The sequence below is a fragment of the Rhinoderma darwinii genome, chromosome 8 (assembly GCF_050947455.1).
Source record: "Rhinoderma darwinii isolate aRhiDar2 chromosome 8, aRhiDar2.hap1, whole genome shotgun sequence".
Classification (NCBI taxonomy): domain Eukaryota; kingdom Metazoa; phylum Chordata; class Amphibia; order Anura; family Rhinodermatidae; genus Rhinoderma; species Rhinoderma darwinii.
The window spans coordinates 7386841-7409560 of record NC_134694.1 but is presented as its reverse complement, the minus strand read 5'-3'; the positions used below and the strand labels follow the sequence as shown (position 1 = coordinate 7409560).

At 44.4% G+C, this 22720-nt stretch overlaps 1 protein-coding gene across 1 annotated transcript; it reads left to right on the top strand.

The window, feature by feature from the left end:
- Window positions 1–6081: 6081 nt before the first annotated feature.
- On the top strand, window positions 6082–22255 carry LOC142659092 (LIM domain transcription factor LMO4-A). Its single transcript, XM_075834842.1, has 5 exons — window positions 6082–6276; window positions 12337–12583; window positions 18664–18760; window positions 19078–19248; window positions 19756–22255. Exons 2-5 carry the CDS (start codon window positions 12345–12347, stop codon window positions 19762–19764), a joined length of 516 nt encoding a protein of 171 aa, XP_075690957.1. The 5' UTR covers window positions 6082–6276; window positions 12337–12344; the 3' UTR covers window positions 19765–22255.
- Window positions 22256–22720: the final 465 nt, after the last annotated feature.

Genomic DNA, 22720 nt, shown 5'->3' with positions numbered 1-22720 from the left:
ATTATGTGGCACTGTGGCTGGCTCTATTATGTGGTACTGTGGCTGGCTCTATTATGTGGTACTGTGGCTGGCTCTATTATGTGGCACTGTGGCTGGCTCTATTATGTGGCACTGTGGCTGGCTCTATTAGGTGGCACTGTGGCTGGCTCTATTAGGTGGCACTGTGGCTGGCTCTATTATGTGGCACTGTGGCTGGCTCTATTACGTGGCACTGTGACTGGCTCTATTACGTGGCCCTGTGGCTGGCTCTATTACGTGGCACTGTGGCTGGCTCTATTACGTGGCACTGTGGCTGGCTCTATTACGTGGCACTGTGGCTGGCTCTATTACGTGGCACTGTGGCTGGCTCTATTACGTGGCACTGTGGCTGGCTCTATTACGTGGCCCTGTGGCTGGCTCTATTATGTGGCCCTGTGGCTGGCTCTATTACGTGGCCCTGTGGCTGGCTCTATTAGGTGGCACTGTGGCTGGCTCTATTAGGTGGCACTGTGGCTGGCTCTATGAGGTGGCACTGTGGCTGGCTCTATTATGTGGTACTGTGGCTGGCTCTTATGTGGCACTGGCTTGCTCTATTATGTGGCACTGTGGCTGGCACTATTATGTGGTACTGTGGCTGGCTCTATTACGTGGCCCTGTGGCGGGCTCTATTATGTGGCCCTGTGGCTGGCTCTATTACGTGGCCCTGTGGCGTGCTCTATTACGTGGCCCTGTGGCTGGCTCGATTACGTGGCACTGGGACTGGCACTATTACGTGGCACTCTGGCTGGCTCTATCATGTGGCACTATAGCTGACACTGATACTGGCTGTGTAATTGGGCCACTTTGACCGGCACAGTTATGAGGGCACAATGGCTAATACTGTTACAGGAACACTGTAGGGGATTATGTTATGGGGGTGCTTTGGCTGGTTCTATTATGTGGCCCTGTAGCTTGCACTGATACTGGTTGTGTAATTGGGCCACGTTGACTGACACAGTTAGGGTATGTTCACACGGCTTATTTCCGGCCATTTTTCGTGCTGTTAACGGCCGAAAAATCTGAAGCAGAACGCCTCCAAACTTCTGCCCATTGATTGCCATGTTTGGACGGGCCGTTTTTCCCTTGAAAACAGCTCCGTATTGTCAGTAGTTTTTTGCTAAGCGTGTGAACATACCCTGATAAGGGCACTGTGGCTGGCTCTGTTGTGTGGCACTGTAGCTGGCATTTTGGCTGGTTTTGTTTTGAGAACACTGGCTTGACTGTTATGGAGGCAATCTGGATGATACTGATATGGGGGAGATTATGGCCTGCACTTTTATGGAGCACTGTAGCTGGCAATATTATGGAGGCAATGTGGTTAGTACTGTTATGGGAGCACTGTTGGTGATGCTTTTATGGGGTACTGTTATGGGGCACTGTCGCTGTTATGGGGCACTGTCGCTGTTATGGGGCGCGGTCGCTGTTATGGGGCACTGTCGCTGTTATGGGGCGCGGTCGCTGTTATGGGGCGCGGTCGCTGTTATGGGGCGCGGTCGCTGTTATGGGGCGCGGTCGCTGTTATGGGGCGCGGTCGCTGTTATGGGGCGCGGTCGCTGTTATGGGGCGCGGTCGCTGTTATGGGGCGCTGTCGCTGTTATGGGGCGCTGTCGCTGTTCTGGGGCGCGGTCGCTGTTCTGGGGCGCGGTCGCTGTTCTGGGGCGCGGTCGCTGTTCTGGGTCGCGGTCGCTGTTCTGGGTCGCGGTCGCTGTTTTGGGGCGCGGTCGCTGTTTTGGGGCGCGGTCGCTGTTTTGGGGCACTGTGCCTGGTACAGTTATGGCGTACCATAGTTGCCACTGTTCTAAGGCAACTGTAGTTGTATCCGTTATGAGGGCCCTGTGGTATTATAACAATTTGCGCGCAGTCATCCTTTCCCATCTTCCCTGTGGCTGTATAAATAAAGTTTATTGAGAAGAGAACCGTGCGCGCTCACGCTTTGTAATGGATTACATCTGGTATTTCGGCCTTGACGGGTAGAGCTCTATGACCGTGGCCCCAGTCTTATTTACATGGAGCGCTCTATTCAATAAACTTTATTTATACAAACATTTGTGGACAAAATATGGTAACATACTGGGAGTTGTAGTTTCACAGCAGCGTCTATGTTCTCACAGACATTTACATGGCAGACGTCGGGGTGAATACGGAGGCCGGGGGGACAATGCACTGGTGTTTTGGGTGCATAGAGGGCACACAGAGATCAAACAGTCTCTGGGATTGTCCAGCAGGTAGTGAAAGCAACATCCGAGGGGCAGGTAAACGTCTCCTGTCCTGCTGCTTACCTGGGGCCGCTCAGGGCCCCTATAGTATGTTAATGAGCAGGCCTCACCCGCGGCTCCACACCCTTTATCACCCATCTAGAAGGCGGTGGAGACGACGCGTTTGGCTTGAGATGAGTCAGAAGTGATAGTCATCAGAGTGGACATTAGAATTCGGACTGGGGGGGTGGGGTGGCGGCCATTTTTACAATTGGGGTCAGAATACAGTCAGCCCAAGACAAGGAGTTTTTTTTTTTTAATTATTATTATGATAAATGGCGGCCATGTTGGTTGTCACCAAGCTTTCCCAAAAACAGCTGAATTTTTTTTTTATTTTTTTTTTTAGATCAACCAATAAACTTGACGAAAGACAACGACTCGTGGACTTCTATTAAGGGTCAGTTAACACAGAGGGTTTTTTTTTTACGCGGAAACCGTGTTAGAATCGAGTCCTCTGAAACATTCGAAATCGCCCCTCATCAATTTTGCCGTTTTTTTTCCCAGGTGGCTTTTGGCCGCTCGCAGGAAAAAAAAGCTTCATTTCCTTTCTTGCCACGGTTTCCGCCTCTGACCTCCCATTGAAAAACCTGCGGTTCTCATTTCCGAGCGTTTTTTGCCGGCGGTCCTTGCATCAGCTTCAATGGCTGCGGGCAAAAAAATGCAGTGAAAAAGCATTAAAACAACGCCGGCAGTACAAAATTCTATTTTTTTTTTCAGCCTACAAAAAAAACTCTGTGTGAACAGGACCTATCTGGGGAATTTTTTTTAAAAAGTAATTTATTATTTTATTTAATATAAAAAAAAAAAAAAAACATATTTTTTTTTTAAATGTTATTTCCGATCCTGTCCGGTGTTTCGCCTTCTCTCACTACTACGGATTAATTTACCTATTTATTGCACCCATTAAGAAGCGTGTCGGCTCATTACCGCAGCCTAACGATCAATAAGTAATTTAATAAACAATCAATGCGGTGAAGTCGGATTACCGCGGCTGTTTTATGGGGAAGTCCGTGCGCAAATAATTAATCTACAGTCACAAGTGTGGGGGGTTTTCGTTCTGTAAATATTTTTTTTTTTAACGTGATGCCAAATTTAGTGTTTTTCCCTGGGGGGGGCAAGTACATTTTTTTTATGTCTTTTTTTATTTAATTACATTTCGCCTACAATTTTTTTTCAATATTTTTTAATTAACAACCATTTGCTTTTTTTTTCCCAAATATTTTCAATTTTGACCAATTTTTTTTTTTTTTTACATTTTTATTTGTAAAAATAAATATAGAGGTAAAATAAAATGTTTCAAATTAAACCCTTTAAATGACGCAAAAAATGATTGACAACAATTTTTTGAAATCCCCCCAAAAATATTATGCTTTCAATTATTATTATATTAAAAAAATAAAAATACTAAAAATAAAACAAATTGGGATCATGTACTGCAAGTGGACATCTCATCCGTATGACAACGTGCCATGTCGGGGGAGGGTGGGGGGGGGCACTAAGTCCACAGGTCTCGAATGTGGCCTGAAAAGCCTCATTGTCCACCAATTCCCGAGAAGGTTTTGAAGTCATCTTCAAGTCATTTGTTATGTAAAACAAAGACCCAGTGGAGATCGTTGACAATGTGCGGAGCTTCTCTAGAACTGACCAAAAACATCCAATGCGCTTGAATATTATCTATTAAGAGCATCAAAGTCTTACAGCCGCTTGGCTGCCGGGGTCTCTCTCTACCCTTTGTCTGATCTGCACCAAAATCCATTCATCTTCCTCAAGACTCAATTAAAATATGAAGAGAATGAAAGAGCGGGAGGCGGAGGGGAGATGTGCACTGCCTAAGAAAGCCCCTTCCTCTATCAATTACAGGCCAGAATAGATCCCGGGGTAACTGCCCAGCAAGACGCAGGTTCCGTGGCCTGGAAGATCCCCAAAAATGTGTCCCATTATTTCTAGATCGCCAACCTGTACCATTGGGGTTCACAAACTTCCTTCCCCTCGTCATGTCATAGGAAGCCCATTGGAGTGGGATTCTTCTTCATCCATTCCCATCAATATATCGTGCGATGCCACCCTTATTGGAGCTGTAATGGCGCCCACGTTTGCCACCCAGCTTTCCCAGGAGCAGATCTAACTTAGAAACGGCGGTACAGAATGGATATGGACTTGGCAGAAGAGGGCGACACGTGACTTCTCGCTGGGGTCAGGTCTGAGTTGACGTGTATGATATATATATATTTAAACCAGTTCGGGCAGCAAGTCTCAGCTCGTCCTGCCATGGGCTTATATCTGTGCAGGGAAAGGAATGTGTTGTGTGTGTGCTGCGGAGGCTGAAGCGTGGGGCTGAAGGGGTTAACGTGGGCCTTGCACTCATAAAAACTGGGAAATTCCGGATTATCAGATGTTCCGGATGATCAGATGGTCATAAAAAAAATCTGAAATATCGTCGGCATCTGTCTCTGTATGAGGCGTCCGCTCCTGATCGCGCGTCAGAAACAAGCGCCGGACTATCAAATGGCGGATTAATGGATATTGGTGTTGTGGAAGTCGTATCTGGCGGGTTGTCACACAGCTTTCCTAGAATCTGGAATGAACTAGTGTAGTGGGGGATGGGATGTATCGCTACATAGACAGATTTACGGTACCCCCGTCGCTGTATCGTGTATTGGTTGTCACCCAGCTTTCCCGGGAACTTGTCAGTCACGTAGATCTATGTTTCTCTAGAAGCGTCGTGATACGGAACGATCTGGATACAAAGTTTTGAGACTGTACCGACCCGTGATGACCGCCGTTGCGGGCGCCGCTGATTGCGTTTTGCATTGTATTGTATTTAAGTCAATATTGTCTTTTACATTGTGTGAAGGGAACGTAGTATCTGCACAATGGAACTGTCGCCGCGCCAGATTTATGGTTACGTCTCCGGTGAACACAATAGGGACGGCGGCCTTGTGATAATAATGATCATTGTATGAATGTCGCATGATGGGGGCAACGTGGAGCATGAAAGAATCCCGACCGCCTCCTTTTATTGTCACATTTTGTGCCATTTAAAGTGACCCCCCCCCGCGCTTTATTTATGACTTCATCCCTAATTTAAAGGAGCCCCCCACCTAGAAATGAATGGGACAGTATGGCGGCAGTGTCATGGAGGTCCGAGATAAGATCCAAATGAGCGATTGAGGGGCCCCCATCACGGTCCCTCCCGACTAGCGTCTCGGATGGATGACATTGCGATATAATCATGATTGTGGTGTCCCCTTTAAATGTCGGGACTCCATAGAATGGCTGTAATGGATTCCTAATGACCCCCAATTATTCATCATGGATCTGTCACCCCATAATGCGCTCTTCAGATCTATGATACGATTAATCTGTAGCAATAAATCCATAAATACAATCCCATCCGGCTCGCAGAGATTTACTCCTCGACTAAATGACTGAAAATATTATTAATGGCGCCATTTTTCTCCATGAAATTACATTTCCCCATTTCCTAGCAATACCCTAAAGACATAACTGAATATGAATACAATGCGAATGACGCAGAAATACTGACAGCGGTGATGGTCTTTGCCTGTGTTAATTGAAGCGCCAATATCTTCTAATTAGGGATATTTAATGAGAAATCATTATTTACGTGTGAAACTACAACTCCCAGCATGCTGTCAAATTGCTGTCTAGAGGATGGGAGTTCTATTTCCTATGAGATTATTTTAGCATAAACTGCAGACATTCCACGACAAGGCCTCAGGGGGGCAGCAGTGAGACCTTCCACGATTTAAATGGACATTTATCTTTCTGACAGCTGGAACGCCCTCTGGTGGTTGATTGGCGCTAGTGGGAGGCCCCGGCGTGACGTCACGGGCGTGGTTATATAAGCCGGGGCTGCGGGCAGCTGCAGGCAGTGGATGATCGGCTGGACGGACTCTTGTGCTGCTCCTGGGATCTGTTTGTGACTGGACAGAGATCTGTGAGCCCGGGATCTAGTGGATCTATACTGAGCAGTGATCAGGTAGGTGGCACTGGAGCTTGTGTACTCTCTGCCTGGCACTGACTGCAGACTACAGTGTTGTTCAGCATTGCACATGGCACAGCCGTACCCTGGCACATGTCAGTGTGGGTTGTAGTGTCATCATGTGTGAGAGGTACAGCTGGGCATGGGGCTTGGTTAAACTTCAGAGGGTTCATTTACTTTCTGTCCGTGCACTCGCACCTGTATCCATGTAATAGACCAGAGTTACTGTATTATATTATATTACACTGCAGAATATTATCATCTATACTGTAATGAGCCACTCAGTAACATCCTGCAATCTATACTATAATAATCTGGACTAGTAGTCTATACTGTACTCCGTCTATACAGGAATGTAATAGTCTATACTGTGATCTGGACTGTAGCAGTCCATAATATACTGTAATATAATGTAGTAGTCTATACTGTAATATAATCTATACTGTAATAGAAGTCAATGCTATAATCTACTGTAATATAAAGTGACTGTACTGTAATACAATATAAGAGTATACTGTACTATGTGTATAGTGTAATAGTCTGTGCTATAATATACTGCAATATAATAATGACTACAGTGATACAATATACTTTACTATACAATGACTGAACTGTAATACTATAATATAGACTTTACTGTGACTGCTATACTGTCATGTATGGAAAATAGATAATACTGTGACTGTACTGTAATATAACACGGACTCCTGTCATGCAATAATAGGATATCTATTTATACTGTGACATTGTATAATGGACTGTACTGTAATGAGCAGCTATATTGTAATATGACTGGAGTGTAATATAGTATAATGGACTGTACTGTAATATGACTGGAGTGTAATATAGTATAATGGACTGTATTGTAATATGACTGGAGTGTAATATAGTATAATGGACTGTACTGTAATATGACTGGAGTGTAATATAGTATAATGGACTGTATTGTAATATGACGAGTGTAATATAGTATAATGAACTGTACTGTAATATGACTGGAGTGTAATATAGTATAATGGACTGTACTTTAATATGACGAGTGTAATATAATATAATGGACTGTATTGTAATATGACTGGAGTGTAATATAGTATAATGGACTGTATTGTAATATGACTGGAGTGTAATATAGTATAATGGACTGTACTGTAATATGACTGGAGTGTAATATAGTATAATGGACTGTACTGTAATATGACTGGAGTGTAATATAGTATAATGAACTGTACTGTAATATGACTGGAGTGTAATATAGTATAATGGACTGTACTTTAATATGACGAGTGTAATATAATATAATGGACTGTATTGTAATATGACTGGAGTGTAATATAGTATAATGGACTGTATTGTAATAGGACTGGAGTGTAATATAGTATAATGGACTATTGTAATATAACTGGAGTGTAATATAGTATTATTGTAATATGACTGGAGTGTAATATAGTATAATGGACTGTATTGTAATATGACTGGAGTGTAATATACTATAATGGACTGTACTGTAATATGACTGGAGTGTAATATAGTATAATGGACTGTATTGTAATATGACTGGAGTGTAATATAGTATAATGGACTGTACTGTAATATGACTGGAGTATAATATAGTATAATAGACTGTACTGTAATATGACTGGAGTGTAATATAGTATAATGAACTGTACTGTAATATGACTGGAGTGTAATATAGTATAATGGACTGTACTGTAATATGACTGGAGTGTAATATAGTATAATGAACTGTACTGTAATATGACTGGAGTGTAATATAGTATAATGGACTGTACTGTAATATGACTGGAGTGTAATATAGTATAATGGACTGTATTGTAATATGACTGGAGTGTAATATAGTATAATGGACTGTACTGTAATATGACTGGAGTGTAATATAGTATAATGGACTGTATTGTAATATGACTGGAGTGTAATATAGTATAATGGACTGTACTGTAATATGACTGGAGTGTAATATAATATAATGGACTGTATTGTAATATGACTGGAGTGTAATATAGTATAATGGACTGTATTGTAATAGGACTGGAGTGTAATATAGTATAATGGACTATTGTAATATAACTGGAGTGTAATATAGTATAATGGACTGTATTGTAATATGACTGGAGTGTAATATAGTATAATGGACTGTACTGTAATATGACTGGAGTGTAATATAGTATAATGGACTGTACTGTAATATGACGAGTGTAATATAATATAATGGACTGTATTGTAATATGACTGGAGTGTAATATAGTATAATGGACTGTATTGTAATATGACTGGAGTGTAATATAGTATAATGGACTGTATTGTAATATGACTGGAGTGTAATATACTATAATGGACTGTACTGTAATATGACTGGAGTGTAATATAATATAATGGACTGTATTGTAATATGACTGGAGTGTAATATAATATAATGGACTGTACTGTAATATGACTGGAGTGTAATATAATATGACTGGAGTGTAATATAATATAATGGACTGTACTGTAATATGACTGGAGTGTAATATAATATAATGGACTGTACTGTAATATGACTGGAGTGTAATATACTATAATGGACTGTATTGTAATATGACGAGTGTAATATAGTATAATGGACTGTACTGTAATATGACGAGTGTAATATACTATAATGGACTGTATTGTAATATGACGAGTGTAATATAGTATAATGGACTGTACTGTAATATGACGAGTGTAATATACTATAATGGACTGTATTGTAATATGACGAGTGTAATATAGTATAATGGACTGTACTGTAATATGACGAGTGTAATATACTATAATGGACTGTATTGTAATATGACGAGTGTAATATAGTATAATGGACTGTACTGTAATATGACGAGTGTAATATACTATAATGGACTGTATTGTAATATGACGAGTGTAATATAGTATAATGGACTGTACTGTAATATGACGAGTGTAATATACTATAATGGACTGTATTGTAATATGACGAGTGTAATATAGTATAATGGACTGTATTGTAATATGACGAGTGTAATATAGTATAATGGACTGTACAGCAGGATACCTGACCCTAAACTAATTGTACTATAATATACTGTAACGTAATAGAAGACTACTCTACAATATATCATCATGTGATATAATATTATTTACTGGACTGTAATATACAATAATACCAGTATACAGGTATAGACTATACAATAAAACGCAGATGGAGCGGACTTCAGTTTGTCTTTGAACTATTTCTTCAATGAGTGAGTAGCTATACTTGCAGTCCCATGTAAAACCACAAGCGTGCGATCACCAAATATCAAACTGAGCTCTGCTACATCTGTTCTAGACCATCCCCGGCGCAATATTGCTTGATTTTGCGGGTTCCCAGGTTCATCTTGTGCGGCAAACTACAACTCCCAGCATTCTCTGACCGTCGCAACCATAAAATCAGATCTTATTGGGTCTGACGATGAACAGTGTAGTTTGGATATATGACATTGAAGGCGTCTAGACCACAGAGCTGGCACTCTACTGCCCGCAGCTCATGTTGGGGGACATCACGTCCTGCTTGGGTTTCACCAGCAGCTGCGACTGTTTGTCTCTTTAGATTCTTTTCAGGCCCGAGCCCTGGAGATAATGGGGAGGATTGTGCTGAATCCCAACGTGTTTAACCCCTGAAGCACCAGCAGCCCTTGTTCTCCATCCAGCTGTTCTAGCCTATATCCTGGTAACAGCCACTGAATGTAAACAAGAATGTTTCCATTCATTGAAAGCAAGCAGGTATATTGAAACCGGTGAGGATTTGAAACACCTAGTATATTAGAAAATAGCAGAACTTTTCATTGTACCGTCGGAAAAACCCTTTTAACTTCCTTACCCAGAATGACACAAAGCAGATGGAGCAGCCTTTAGTTCCTAATTCAGTTTGCAGAGTGTCTCTTCTTAATGTTACTGGTGTTGCACCAGCGCTTGTCTGTCGTTTCTTGCTTATGTGTTTCTGGAAAAGCTGGGTGACAGCCAATATGGCTGCGTTCACAGCTACCGCAGTGATATCCGCTTTCTCAGACTCCTGAACGTGCAGTCTTGTTATATAGGGATACATCCCTCGCTCCCATATTGTTTGAAGACTTGTCCTTCAGTGTTGTGGAAAAGCTGGGTGCCGTCAGTCCCCGCTATGATTGTCAAACCTGCCTAGTTCTGCCCTAATGCATCCCATGCCCCCACATCCATAGGCAGATGTATCATTCAGGATTCTAGGAAAGCTGGATGACGACCCCTGTGGGAGTCGTGACGGCCTAACTTATTACCCAGCTTTCCCAGATCCGGATTTACAGCAGAATATAATTTTTTTTCCAAAAACATAAAAATGGGGGAATTATAATATTTTAGGGGAAGTGCCCTTTAAAGTTTTTTGGGATTGGTGGTTGTATGGGGTCGTGGCATGTTGGCAAGCGGGTGGTGCGGGAGCCCGGGATTATAATGGTGGGTAATATGTTTGCCCCTGGTTAATTGGCGCCTTGCCTGCCGTTGTAAATCTACCTTAATCCTCCCGTTTTAGGGGTTTCTGTAAGGTCCCCCGGGGCAGAGGAGTTGGGATTTACAGGGTAATTAGCACCGGATTTGATAACCTAACGTAATCATAAGAAATGAAAGACTCGTTACACGGCAGCCTCAAATAAAGAGACGCGCCAACTCACGGGAGGCTGGTGCCAGGTATGACCGCATTCCGAGGAACAAATGAGTGCTTGGCACTTAAAGGGCAACTCTACCCAAATAAAATGCTTTGTTAGTTCAGCACTCCCTTACCTGTGTGGTGGCATTCAGAAGGCACCCGCCCCTGTGTTTTGGCGGGATTCCCCTTTAATCGCACCGTACAGCCCGTACACCTACAGTCCAGATGTAATTGATCTCTGATACTTCTTATAAATGTGATAAGTGGCGACACCTTGTGGCTACGCGGTGAAATGCAGGCGCTGTAGCTTTAAATTGCCGCTTTTTCTCTCTACTACATATAAGAACCTATCAGTTTTTTTTTGTAAACGGGAGCTCATAAGTCCCCAAATATTAGTGTGCCCCCTTCTCTAGCCCATTAGGTGTCAATATGTACCCAGTTGTTCATGGTGACCTACAAAAATATTTTTTTAACGTCTTAGTTTCTTTGTGTTCCTGGGAAAGCTGGATGACAACCAATATAGCTTCTGATCTATGCGGTCACCCAGCTTTCCCAGACTCCTGAACATCCGTTATACCTATTTATACAGACGCACAACATAGCTAGGCCAGATTTGCCATTCAGGATTCTGGGTAAACCGGGTCTCAGCATCTATTACATATAAACGTCCTAGCACTGACTGATATTGTGCGACCCTTTGAAAGGGTTAATCATGCAACTTATGTGGATTCCAACTATTATTCTTTGCAATACTCCTGGCAGCTGAAGGGTTAATTCCTCTTCGGAAATTACAGGTCATACGTTAAAGTCGGAGTCACTATTTTATAATAAAAAAATGTGTACCGTCCCTTTAATTGGACGACCCAGTTATTTTCTGGGTAATACAGTACAGATCGCTAGATACGTTACACCTCCTGGCAGACGCAGTATATTCTAATACTGCGTAATTCATTGCAGCCCCCGGCTGTAGTCATGCTGTGTCAGGCCCTGTGCTGGATTACATTACCTTGTGCGGTACAGTAGCTTTGTTGGGCTGCAGAAGCTACGGGGTTAACGTCCATTATAACCGGGTGCGTTATAGGGTTATAATAACACGGGGAGTCTCTACCCACGCATTAGAGTTGACAGCGGGCATCGGTGGGGCGTTTACACACAGGAACTGAATGTGAGCGGGCAGGACTGCGTGGTGCCGGCTGGCAGTGAAAGGGTGCGGGCTCCAGGCAGTAGGAATTGCGGGGTGATTAGCTGCGCTCTCGGGGGACGGCTGTGTAATAAGCTATTTTCTGGTGCTTGAGCAAAGTGCTTCTTTCAATCACTTAGGTCTCTGCAGCTGCCACGCGCCAGCGCCAGGCACATAGATCCTCACCCCCCGTCTCTTATTTCTCTTACAGGACCAGGAATGGTCAACAACCGGACGTCCGAAGCCACCACCACGGCGGTCAGCAGCAACGGTTCCCCTCCCAAAGCCTGTGCGGGCTGCGGGGGGAAGATTGCGGACCGCTTCCTCTTATACTCCATGGACCGGTATTGGCACACCCGCTGTCTCAAGTGTTCCTGCTGCCAGGCTCAACTGGGAGAAATTGGCACCTCGTGTTACACAAAGAGCGGCATGATCCTGTGCCGGAACGACTACATCCGGTGAGTGCGCCATCCGCGTGTGGTGGGGGGTCAGTTACTGTGCCGAAGAGGGTCTTGTAGTTCCACAGCGGGCGATGTGTGGTAGTGCCGCCATGTTACTGGTATCGCATGGCATTGGTGGCAATCTCTATAGTGGGAGATCTCCTTTAAGCTGGGTGACAGTCAATATGGCCGCCATTGCTGCACCTATAAAGATGGTCACCCAGCTTTCCAAGAGTCCTGGAAAACAATATCTGCCACTCCTATCACTATATGACTAGCTAACTTTCCATTCTGGAGCCTTGAAAAGCTGGGTGATGACCAATATGGCCACCATTACTGCTCCTTGATGTCACACAGCTTTCTATGACTCCTGAATGATTATTGTACCTTTTGAAATTACACAAATTTTGTATAACTTGCTGCTCAGTAGTCATGGAAAGCAGGGTACCAACCAATATTGCTGCTCCCACATGGGATGTCACACAGCTTTCCAAGGCTCCTGAATGATTAGGGTGCCTATTCTGTATCCATGATGACTGAATAACTAGTATAATCTACCATTCAGGAATCTCGGAAAGCTGGGTAACCACTAAGAAATGGCTCAATAGAACGGACTTGATGACATTTATGGGAAATTTTGGTATTGCAGGGACAAATATGGTGGAGGAATGCGGCATTGTGGGAGGAAGGAGTGGGCAGAGGGTCTGTCTCGTGTGGGTGAGAATGTTAGGGAGGAATGCCCCCTTCCTATAATGCCCCTCGCCCTTTATATACACCACCCGAGCGCCAACTCCTCCCAAGCGGACGGCTGCAGGGACTCGATCTGGGCATTGGAGCAGCTGGTTTTTAGGGCTCTTTGCTAATGAGGGGAACAGCTGGGAAGATTAGGACCCCCCCCCCCCAAGTTATTAGATCCCCCGTTATATAATAAATGACGGGTAGATTTGGAATATTAATCGGTATGTGATCTTCTTCAGGGGATGATGATCGGGGGTTAAAAGGATTACTCAGCCGTTGCTTGGGTATATCCGATTCTGGGAAAGCTGGGTGATAAACAATGCTGCCGGTCGTCATCCAGCTTTCCTAGTGAAATGACAGACATCCCCCAAATATACGGCAATACTTAACTCTTGCTCCTGTACTGTTACATAACTATATAACATATTTGCCATTCAGAAGTCGGGGAAAGCTGAGTGACAACCAATATGGCTGCCATCGCAGCTCCCACATGGGTTCTCATCCAACTTTCCCAAAGTCTCTAATAACAAAATTGAATCCTGTACTTGTATTACCCGAGCAGATTTTCTATTCAGTGACCTGGAAAAGCTGGATGGACAAGCCTATTTATAGTCACCCAGCTTTTCCAAGAAAACATCTTACTTTAAGTCACGGAGGAGCAGAGTTCAGGGTCTGCGGCTCCACCTCGCAGCGGGGGGAGCGCGGTAGTAAATGAATTTCATATATTCTGCAGCTTGCTTGCTGTTGCGCAACCGTTGCAAGTCACAGATCTCGGCTTGTACTGCTGGAGCAGACCCTGTTGTACACCCCCTGATTCAGCACTCCCCCCAGCTCAGTCGCATCAACACAAAGGGTCTTTGGATATTAATTCTTGTGCCCCCCACCCCCCCGGCTCCCACTTGGCAGGTGAAGTTCCCTGTTGGCAATATTGAAACATATGGCATCAATTAGGCCCCTGTTATTTTCTATTATGTTCAATTCCGTTCCTCACCGGGAGGGCTCGCAAACCTCCGAAATTATCAGCTCCACCCCTCCCCCGCAGCCGAATGCATTAACACTTTCTACACAGGACCGGGCCAGTGATTTCACCCCCCCCCCCCGCCCCGTCACTGACAGGATCCCCAAAGTCTACAAGGTCCAAGCCGCACGCCACCGGAATTGCGACAATATGAGGTCTGCCTTAAATTAGCAAGCGGTTGTGCCCGCTATCGCCATATCGGCACACTGTTCAATGTCACTCCTAAACCCTTTGAGAGGAATACAAGTGGTTAAGTTGCAATATGGCCTCTTCTGGGTAATCTGTAGGGGTTTAAGTTTACATTGGCATAAGGCTGGTACCAGGTATACAGATTACGGAACAGTGGGTGTGATTTAAAGGGATGCTCCACTTGTGGGTATAAAAATGAAGGCCATTTGTATGCATCTTGGCCAGGACTGCTCCATGTCCCGCTGCCTGCATCACATTAATGAAAGTGACCGTGGCCGCGTTGCGACACAACAGTCATAAGATGTAGCGGGTTTGGTTTTCTTCTGACTGTTTTCTTGGCGTCCTGCGGGTCGCAACGTGGCAACGTTCACTTTCATTACTGCGATGCGGGCAGCGCAACATGGCGCAGTCCTGACCAAAATGCATATAAAAGGCCGTTATTGCCTGTTATGCCCTGTCGCCCAAAAGTGGCGCGTCCCTTTAAGGCCACACCCTCTGTTTCGTAGTCTGTATAGTTGGTACCAGTCCTATACCAATCGGTCCGGGTTATCGTAAACCCCTACGGAATAACTGGAAGAGGCCATATTAAAATTTAACCTCTTGTATTCCGAACTAAAAAGGGCCAACGACTCCGCGTAGCCCGAACCGAAGTACAAAAATCCTTCTAATGCCCTCGACCCCCCTGGGTGTCCCGCTGGGTACCAGAAGTGGAAGCTCTTGCTTGATGGATACTATTAACATGAGGTGGCATGGGCGACGGCATCATGGCTGACGGCACCGGTTCCCATTTTCGGCTCATGTTCATAATGTCGTGCAGCAAAGGGCATGATGGGAAGCAGCCAAAGGGGGCGAAATCCCTTCAGGAGGACCAGGCCTCATCGTCACGACGCCTGATGAACGCACTGTCCCGACACTACCGCTCAAATCTCTCCTATATATATATCTATATCCTTCAAGGGATTCTCCACTTCCTTTTTAAATAAAGTTTATTGAAATGAGCCCATAATGTGTTTAAACTTTGTAATATCTTTACAGCCTCCATCCTCTCGGCGATTGTTGCTAGGGAAGATAAAGATGTGCTCATTTCAATAAACTTTATTTAAACAAGACAATAGATGCCTATAAGACAATATGGTGCTTAGCAATCCTAGTTCAGGGCGTCATGGGGACCCCATTGGCGATCTGGTAATTCACTTCATTCCTTGGACCAGCGCTGCCCCCGTCTCATGCTCCCCTCCCCCCCTCGCTTTCCTGTCCAGCCCCTCCTTCCCCCAACTCTCGCCGCTTAAATTACTGTTTAAATTAAGATCGAAAATTCATTACGCGCTGCCTTTTTATTAGATTGGACGGCACTTTGGCGGCTGCGCTAGGACTGTGTCAAAGAGCCAGAGAACAGGATATTAAAGGCAAACGCACATCAATTACACGGCCGACTCCGACGAGATCTTCAAGGAGACGAAGGGAAAACATTTAATAAAGGGAGAAGCGCATTTAATAAAGACCCCCACCCCCTTAAAGAACCAGAAGAATTTAATTTTACCGCTTGCTATACTCCGTCCTGGCTGGCGGGGGTGATTTCTGTTTCCGGGAAAGCTGGGTGACCAGCAATATGGCTGCCATTACTATCCTGCCCCCAAACTGGGCAGAAAAGTGAGTGCCGTTACAGCTCTAATGAGGAGTTGTCACCCAGCTTTCTTAGAATCCTGAACACCCATCTCTATGCATGCCTTGGCAGATATGGAATTAATCATTTTGTCATTCAGGGGTCTGGGAAAGCTGGGTGACTGCACCATGGGACTTCTATTGGCGGTCATGTTGGTCGTCACTCAGCTTTCCCAGATATAGCTAAGCCGCTGAATAGCCTTTTTAACAAGACTAGGATTATCATATCCGGTTATTTTGTATTATACTACCGTAATATTATATTCTATTACGAAATGGTAGATATATTACTAAATACAATACCAAATTTTAGCGGGGCTCAGCCAGATGGACACCAGGGCTCACGATTACTGGGGTTGGGGTGCTGTTGCACCCATTCATTTGGCTTTGATCATTTAAACCCTAATTTAAAGGGGACCTGACCTATATTTAGAATGTCAAGTTTTTCTACGTCCGTTGATTCAATTACTGGGTGTCTGTGATCCCCGTCAGTCAGTCCATCCATCCTCGATAGGAGACGGTCACGATCTTGTTCATATATAATGATGCCGTATGCAGCCATCTGATGTTGCCTCTTCCTCATAGATCGGGACATTTATGGGCCTCCTGGGACGCACTCTTTATAGTCTGAAGGTCTTTGCAATTAATTTGTGTGTTCTGCTGCGGGGCAGCGGGAGTGTGAGATTACGCTATAATCAGGCAGGATTAATCGATACGCTCATCTAATCTAAGAGACGCATCTACTCCACGCTGGCTGTCAACAAGAAAAGCAGGCCGACTGCCCGTCTAAATAGTCTACGACTGCCCTATATAGTGGATCTGGTACAGTAGTACTACAAGTCTCAGCTGCCAGCCTCCACAGGGCCAGATGTTGCACATCTTGTGTCGTCACGTGCGCCTGACTGCAACTTTGACGCAAACGTTCCACTAAAGTCGCAGTCGTTGAAAGTTGGTATTGGGATGCAAGTATCTTTTTGCTGGGCATGCTGAGACTTGTAGTGCAGCCATCACTTTGCCTATAGCCAAAACATCTGTTTACTATCCAAGATGAAGTATTAAAACGAAGGGCGCGTGGAAACAAGAAGCGGATCTGTTAGTTTGCGTAATAAAATTCTGATGATCGTCTGTTTGCGCACTGCCATGGAAGCCGCGTGACGGGACAACAAAACTGACTTTTGCATAAATTTTGGGGGGAAATGAGAGTAGGGCACACAAAACCTTTTATGGGCACCACTGTGTACTTTTAATACTCAAAAGATAGATATGTGTAAGTGTCTGGACGCCCCCAAGGTTTATCAGTATCGAAGTTGTAGCTGGATGCCCCTCAGGTCTCTCTGGGTATGTGAGGTGGATCTGGATGCCCCTCAGGTCTCTCTGGGTATGTGAGGTGGATCTGGATGCCCCTCAGGTCTATCTAGGAATGTGAGGTGTATCTGGGTATTGTGAGGTGGATCTGGATTCCCCTCAGGTCTCTCTGGGTATGTGAGGTGGATCTAGATGCCCCTCAGGTCTCTCTGGGTATGTGAGGTGGATCTGGATGCCCCTTAGGTCTCTCTGGGTATGGAAGGTGGATCTGGATGCCCCTCAGGTCTATCTAGGAATGTGAGGTGTATCTGGGTATTGTGAGGTGGATCTGGATGCCCCGCAGGTCTATCTGGGTATGTGAGGTGGATCTGGATGCCCCTCAGGTCTATCTAGGAATGTGAGGTGTATCTGGGTATGTGAGGTGGATCTGGATGCCCCTCAGGTCTATCTAGGAATGTGAGGTGTATCTGGGTATGTGAGGTGGATCTGGATGCCCCTCAGGTCTATCTGGGTATGTGAGGTGGATCTGGATGCCCCTCAGGTCTATCTTGGTATTGTGAGGTGGTTCTGGATGCCCATCAGGTCTATCTGGGTATGTGAGGTGGATCTGGATGCCCCGCAGGTCTATCTGGGTATGTGAGGTGTATCTGGATGCCCCTCAGGTGTATCTGGGTATTGAAAGGTGTATCTGGATGCCTCTCCGGCCGATCTGGGTATATGAGGTGGATCTCGGTCTCTAAAGTGTATCCTATGTAAGATATATCTGGACACCTCCGTGGTTAATCTGGGTCGCTAAAATGTCTTCTGTAATACGGGACTTGATATCCAAGGCGCGTCTACTGTAGGGCGCGTATATTCTGTAAGGTGTGTCCGGATCCCTCATACTGACGCTACATCGCTCTATATTATATTATAGTCATATGTAAATCTATTAGTAATAACATGACCAGTGAAATCTGAGTCCAGTAATGGCTTCCGCCCTTGTAACATTAGTGTCTGTTTAAATGACCCTCTAAATGACGTCCCGTGATTGCCTTCTCCTCTACGTGATAAGTAAAATGGCTGCCGGACCGTGATGGATACGATGATCGATGTAGACGACGGTTTGATTGTCATGTCCAGTTAACATTCTAGTGTAAGTGTATAGAGTCCTTTATATAATGACACTGATGCTTCTCTATGGCAGGTTATTTGGGAGCAGCGGGGCATGCAGTGCGTGCGGACAGTCCATCCCAGCCAGTGAAATGGTGATGCGGGCACAAGGCAGCGTATATCATCTTAAGGTAAGACGGTCACGGCTAAGCGCCACTTAAGCCTAGCCTTATGTATGTCAGCCGTCACCTATAGAATTTTTAAAAAAATAATTATTTTTTTATTTAAAGAGGTATGGCGCCTAAATTACCGTGTCTATATTACAAAGCAGAAGTAGTTCAGCAAGCAGGGATCCTTACTGATTCTTCACATTAATGCGGCTTCCAGCTCATGGACTGGACTTCTTTCAGAAAAATTAAGTTGTACTTCCCCTTTAAGAGACGTGCCTACCTGCATTGCTATAGATGAGGGGCTTCTGTAATTTCTTTTTCTCTCCGTTTTCCTCCAGTGCTTCACATGCGCCACATGCAGAAACAGATTGGTACCAGGAGACCGGTTCCACTATGTCAATGGCACCATCTTCTGTGAACACGACCGGCCCTCGGGTCTTCTTAACGGACATTTAAATCCTCTTCAGAACAACCCCCTTCAGAGTAGCCCCATGCTACCTGACCAGAAAGTAAGTGTACGCTCTTGGAACAAGTCTTGTTCAACTGAATACATTGAAATGAATATTAGTAGTTTTATTTAGTTATATAAAATAAATGCTCTCTACTCCACACACATCCAAAGCTGCATTTAGAATTCGACACTAGGACAGCATGATCTCCGTTTGCATCATTCCCTACAACTCTTCACACCCGAAGCTGCATTAATTAGTTCACGGGTAGAATGACCTCAGGTTGCATCACGTCTTACACTCCATCACATCAAGAGCTGCATTCAGAATTCTGCTGTTGGCTCCAGTTACATCGAAAGCTGCATAATGTTAAATCTTCCTGTCCCCTGTTTGGTCAGTTTAAATTTTCTGCTGTCTTGCATTGTGGGAGATGTCATGTTGATACCTGGCACCATCTGATGGGTGGGATCACAGCTACATCTTCCAGAATGCCGCGCAGTACATTATAGGATGTAAGCTTGGGGTGTGTGACTGAATATACCCTAAATTTTTCTGTTCTCCTTGCAGGTTTGTTAGTGAATACAAGCTGCGTATCCTCCGTGCCTTCTGTTAATATTTCCTCGGAGACACATTGTTGGCATATAGAAATATCTCTATAAATATATATATATTATATTCCTCTTCAAGTTTCGCTTGTTTTCGTCTGGTGTTCGCACACATCTGGCTTTGTTCAAGGCGGCCGCGCCGGCCCCAAACCTGAGGAGGATTAAGAACTTGTAAATGACTTGTAAAAAGAAAATTATTTTGCAAAGTAACGGCCTGAAGACGAAAAACTTTTTTTTTTTTTCTTCTTCTTTTTGGACTTGGGTGAATGTTAAAGGCAAATGTTCAATCTGTATATAGGATCCTACATCACTGGTGACATCACAGACACACTGACCAATCAGGAAGCGGCTGACCTCACTCGGGAAGCCACCACATTGAAAGTCCTACAGATGGACAATCTGTACCACGGTCTTCAAGAACTTGCCACTGCGTGGACTTTAAAGGGGGTTGTCCAGGGGGAGTTGAGTTGCCCAAAAATTTCCTTTGCAAATGCCATTAAGAGAATGTGAACTGGCGTGAGTGACTTGGTCTTGCCCCAAGTATCAACATGGGGCACCAGAACCATTGAATCAAAAATGGTTTCCAGTTGACAATGGTGGTCATCATATGGGTGTATGGTCCTGTGCACCATCTTGTGCTCGACCCAACAGTCAGTCCAGCCATGTTACTACCACTGTGCCCACGTAATAACGGCCCGGCGCCAAGTTTCATTCACTTGTATTCCCAAGTGTGGACCTCTTAATCTTCTGACCCTGGGTGTAGGCATTAGACTGTGCCAACACACTCCTCCTACCTGTTCACGATGCCCCCCAGTACCTTAAAAGTAAGGCAGGGCTCTAATAGCACTGTATGTAGTGGGCCTGGGCAGGGCTGCTCGGCCCAGTGTGTGCCCAATTATGTACCCCGATTACAGAACTGTCCTTGACGCTTCCAGGAAACCATGCCCCCCCAATGACTGTACTCTACACCCCCCTCCCCCCCACACTCTACTTACACTCACTTGCCTTTGCTTTCTAACCCTGTAGAGCACTGCGTACACTGTTGGCACTCTAAATATTTTTGTATCCTTGAGATTGTTTTATTTATAGTGGAACTTTTTGTTGAAAGCTGCGCCAGGGACGGTGCGACCGAGAACGATATAAGTCGTTGGTAAAACAAAAGTGGATGAGAGAGCGGATTAAAAGAACAAGTAAAAAAAGCTGTCGAAGGCCTCAGTCTCTTATTCGGTAGAATTTTTCTTTGCTTCTTTTTTGCGTTATTCAATGTGATATCTCCATGGACTCATTTAGTGATAGTCCAGCCACTTGGCGGCGTCTCATTCACTAACTCATAGAATAGTGAAAACTTCTCAGATTGCCGATTTCCTCCTCCCAACTACACCCCCCCCCCCCAAATATTACGTTTTTAGTCTTCAAAAGAGCTCAGAGGAGCTGGTTGTAAGGTAAAGTTGCCCCTACCAACCAGCTAGTCAAATGACAACACCCCTCTCCTCACAGCTGGACTGGTTCAGCCCTACTCTGGTCACGCCCCCGCTTAACTGGCTGACCAGAATTAGAATTTTGAAGTTGTGCTGCGTATATGATCAACATGGGGGACGGGACTGGCGTGCGGCTTATGGTTTACCATTTTGATTGAGGATTCTACAAAAATTTCCACTTGTGATATTAATTACACTGAATGTCAAGTGGCCGGCGCTGGGTGGTTGGTTGTTTCGTCTTTTATAAATAAAGTTTGTTCACAGTCCTTGTAATATTACTCCTGCATTAAGTCAGTCCCTCTGTACAACTCTATGTAGATATAACCCGTCCGGGACTATATGATCACAAAAACCGTGACGGTTGATCGCTGTGGTTGCCAAAATCTGTCTTTTAAAGGAGTTTGTTTACCACGGCAGCCATATCTTAATGGGACTAAGCACGCTTCATCCCTTTTGGCATTTTTCTAAAACTGCTTCATTAAAAAAAAAACTGAAAAGTAAATTTAAAAAAATTCAAAAATTTTCAAAAAATTTCACTTTCAGAAAACTCCATCCCAAACTTTCCTGTCGTTATGATGATATCCCTGTAATTTGCGCCATACATCTGTTCCTCCTGCCGCCCCCCCCCCCAAAGGTCTAATGTATATGCAAAACAACAAGGCTAAAATGTAAATAATTTACGAGACAAAGTATTGTGCTCTTTATTGTAGAAATCCCCATTGTGTTTTTTGTTTCCTGCTGTGTCGCTTCCAGTCCTGGGGCAAGAAACCGTTTTGTAACAAAAGATTTTGATCTTATATTGAATAATAAAGAAAAAAAATAATTTTGGGTTTCCATGGCAACATGTCTTTTTAATTCAGATGTTCAAAAACCTATTGGAGTTTTATATATTTCTTACTTTTGGAATTACTTCGCACAAAATTCGAATTTTCACAGGTAGACTCTCAATTAAGTTGTCAAAGACCATCCGACTACGCAATAGTGCTCTCCAAAGATCTGTTTGTCCGTAGACAAACTGTAATACCTTGATGTCCCTGTAGGGGAGCTGTATAAAAATAAAGCACAATCTCTAAACCTGAGCAGTTGCGATCAGTTTATACAAAGGGGTCATCCCATATGAATTTTGTGCAAGGGGGGGAGGGGGAGATAGGAAAGTTTCACCCCAGTCCAATAAGTAAACTGCAGTCCATGGAATGCCTTGGAGCTGGCATTAGATTTGCGAGACTGTTCGTTGAGTACTTTCCATTATCTTCAGGGGGGGGGGGGGTTTTGGCAGAAGTCAGACATGTTTTTCTCATCCTGTACAACCCACTCAGTGTCCCTTAAACGGCAAGGCCTGTTCTCCTGACTTTTCATGTGCAGTAACTATGGGTAGTCTTGGTTCTCCTGCCTTAATTTTCTGGGACAGTAAGCAGTTGTTTCACAGTTCTCATTATCAGCCATATTAAC